At 63.7% G+C, this 849-nt stretch overlaps 1 protein-coding gene across 1 annotated transcript in view; it reads left to right on the top strand.

The window, feature by feature from the left end:
* ETH_00039440 (uncharacterized protein) overlaps positions 1–849 on the top strand; it is a gene marked incomplete at both ends in the record, with an annotated part of 1,340 nt that overhangs the window by 255 nt on the left and 236 nt on the right. Inside the window, one exon of the mRNA XM_013375981.1 lies at positions 14–848. Coding sequence (XP_013231435.1) covers positions 14–848 — 835 coding nt within the window. The remainder of the gene's footprint in view (positions 1–13; position 849) is intronic.

Here is an 849-nt window from a genome sequence, read left to right on the forward strand (position 1 = left end):
GGCAGCAGCACAGCAGCTGCTCAGAAACAGCAGCAGCAGTGCCTGGGGAGCCCCTGCTACGCTTCTCGCCGAGCAAGCTGAACTGTGGGGCAGCAGCAGCAGAGCCAGCAGCAGCAGAGGCAGCAGCTGCTGCTGAAGTGGCAGCGGCAGCAGCAGCAACAGAAGAGGCGGGAGGACCATGGAAGGATTTACTGCCTGCTGCAGCAGCAGCAGCAGCAGCGGGACCTCGTGCGGGACTGAAGACTGCAGCTGAGAAGCCTCGCGCTAGAGCAGCAGCAACGGCAGCAAACCCACCAGCAGCAGCAAGCGCAGCAGCAGCAGCAGCGGCAGAAACTTCCGCTTGTGCTGCTGAAGCTGCAGCAGCGAAGGAACGGCCGCGCAAGAGGCGGAGGCAGCACTGTCCTATTGGTGAAGCAGCAGAAGCGCAGCAGCAGCAGCAGCAGCAAGATATGCCACAGCAAACACCGCCACTAAGGGGAAGACAGCAGCAGCGGCAGCAGCAGCAGCAGCAAGAGACACAGCCAACGGGCTGTGGCACTAGAAAGCTGCTGGGTTCTCGTTCTGCTGCTGCAGCAGCAGAGGCACCGGCGCCGCTGGCAGCAGCAGCAGCAGAGTCTGTTGCTGCTGCTGCTGACAGGGCCGGTTGGCGCAGCAGAAGGAAAGCAGCAGCACAGCCCCGTCAAGCAGCAGCACGACTGTGCGCAGATGGGTCCCACAGGCACTCTTCGAGGCGATCTGCTGCTGCTGCTGCTGCTGCTGCTTGTCCGTCAGCCGCTGCAGCTGCTGCAGCTGCTGTAGCGTCTCCTGTCGCTGCTGCTGCTGGAGCTCCCGCCGCTGCTGCGGCTTCGC

Source organism: Eimeria tenella, genomic scaffold (assembly GCF_000499545.2).
Source record: "Eimeria tenella Houghton genomic scaffold, Eth_scaff3053, whole genome shotgun sequence".
NCBI lineage: Eukaryota > Apicomplexa > Conoidasida > Eucoccidiorida > Eimeriidae > Eimeria > Eimeria tenella.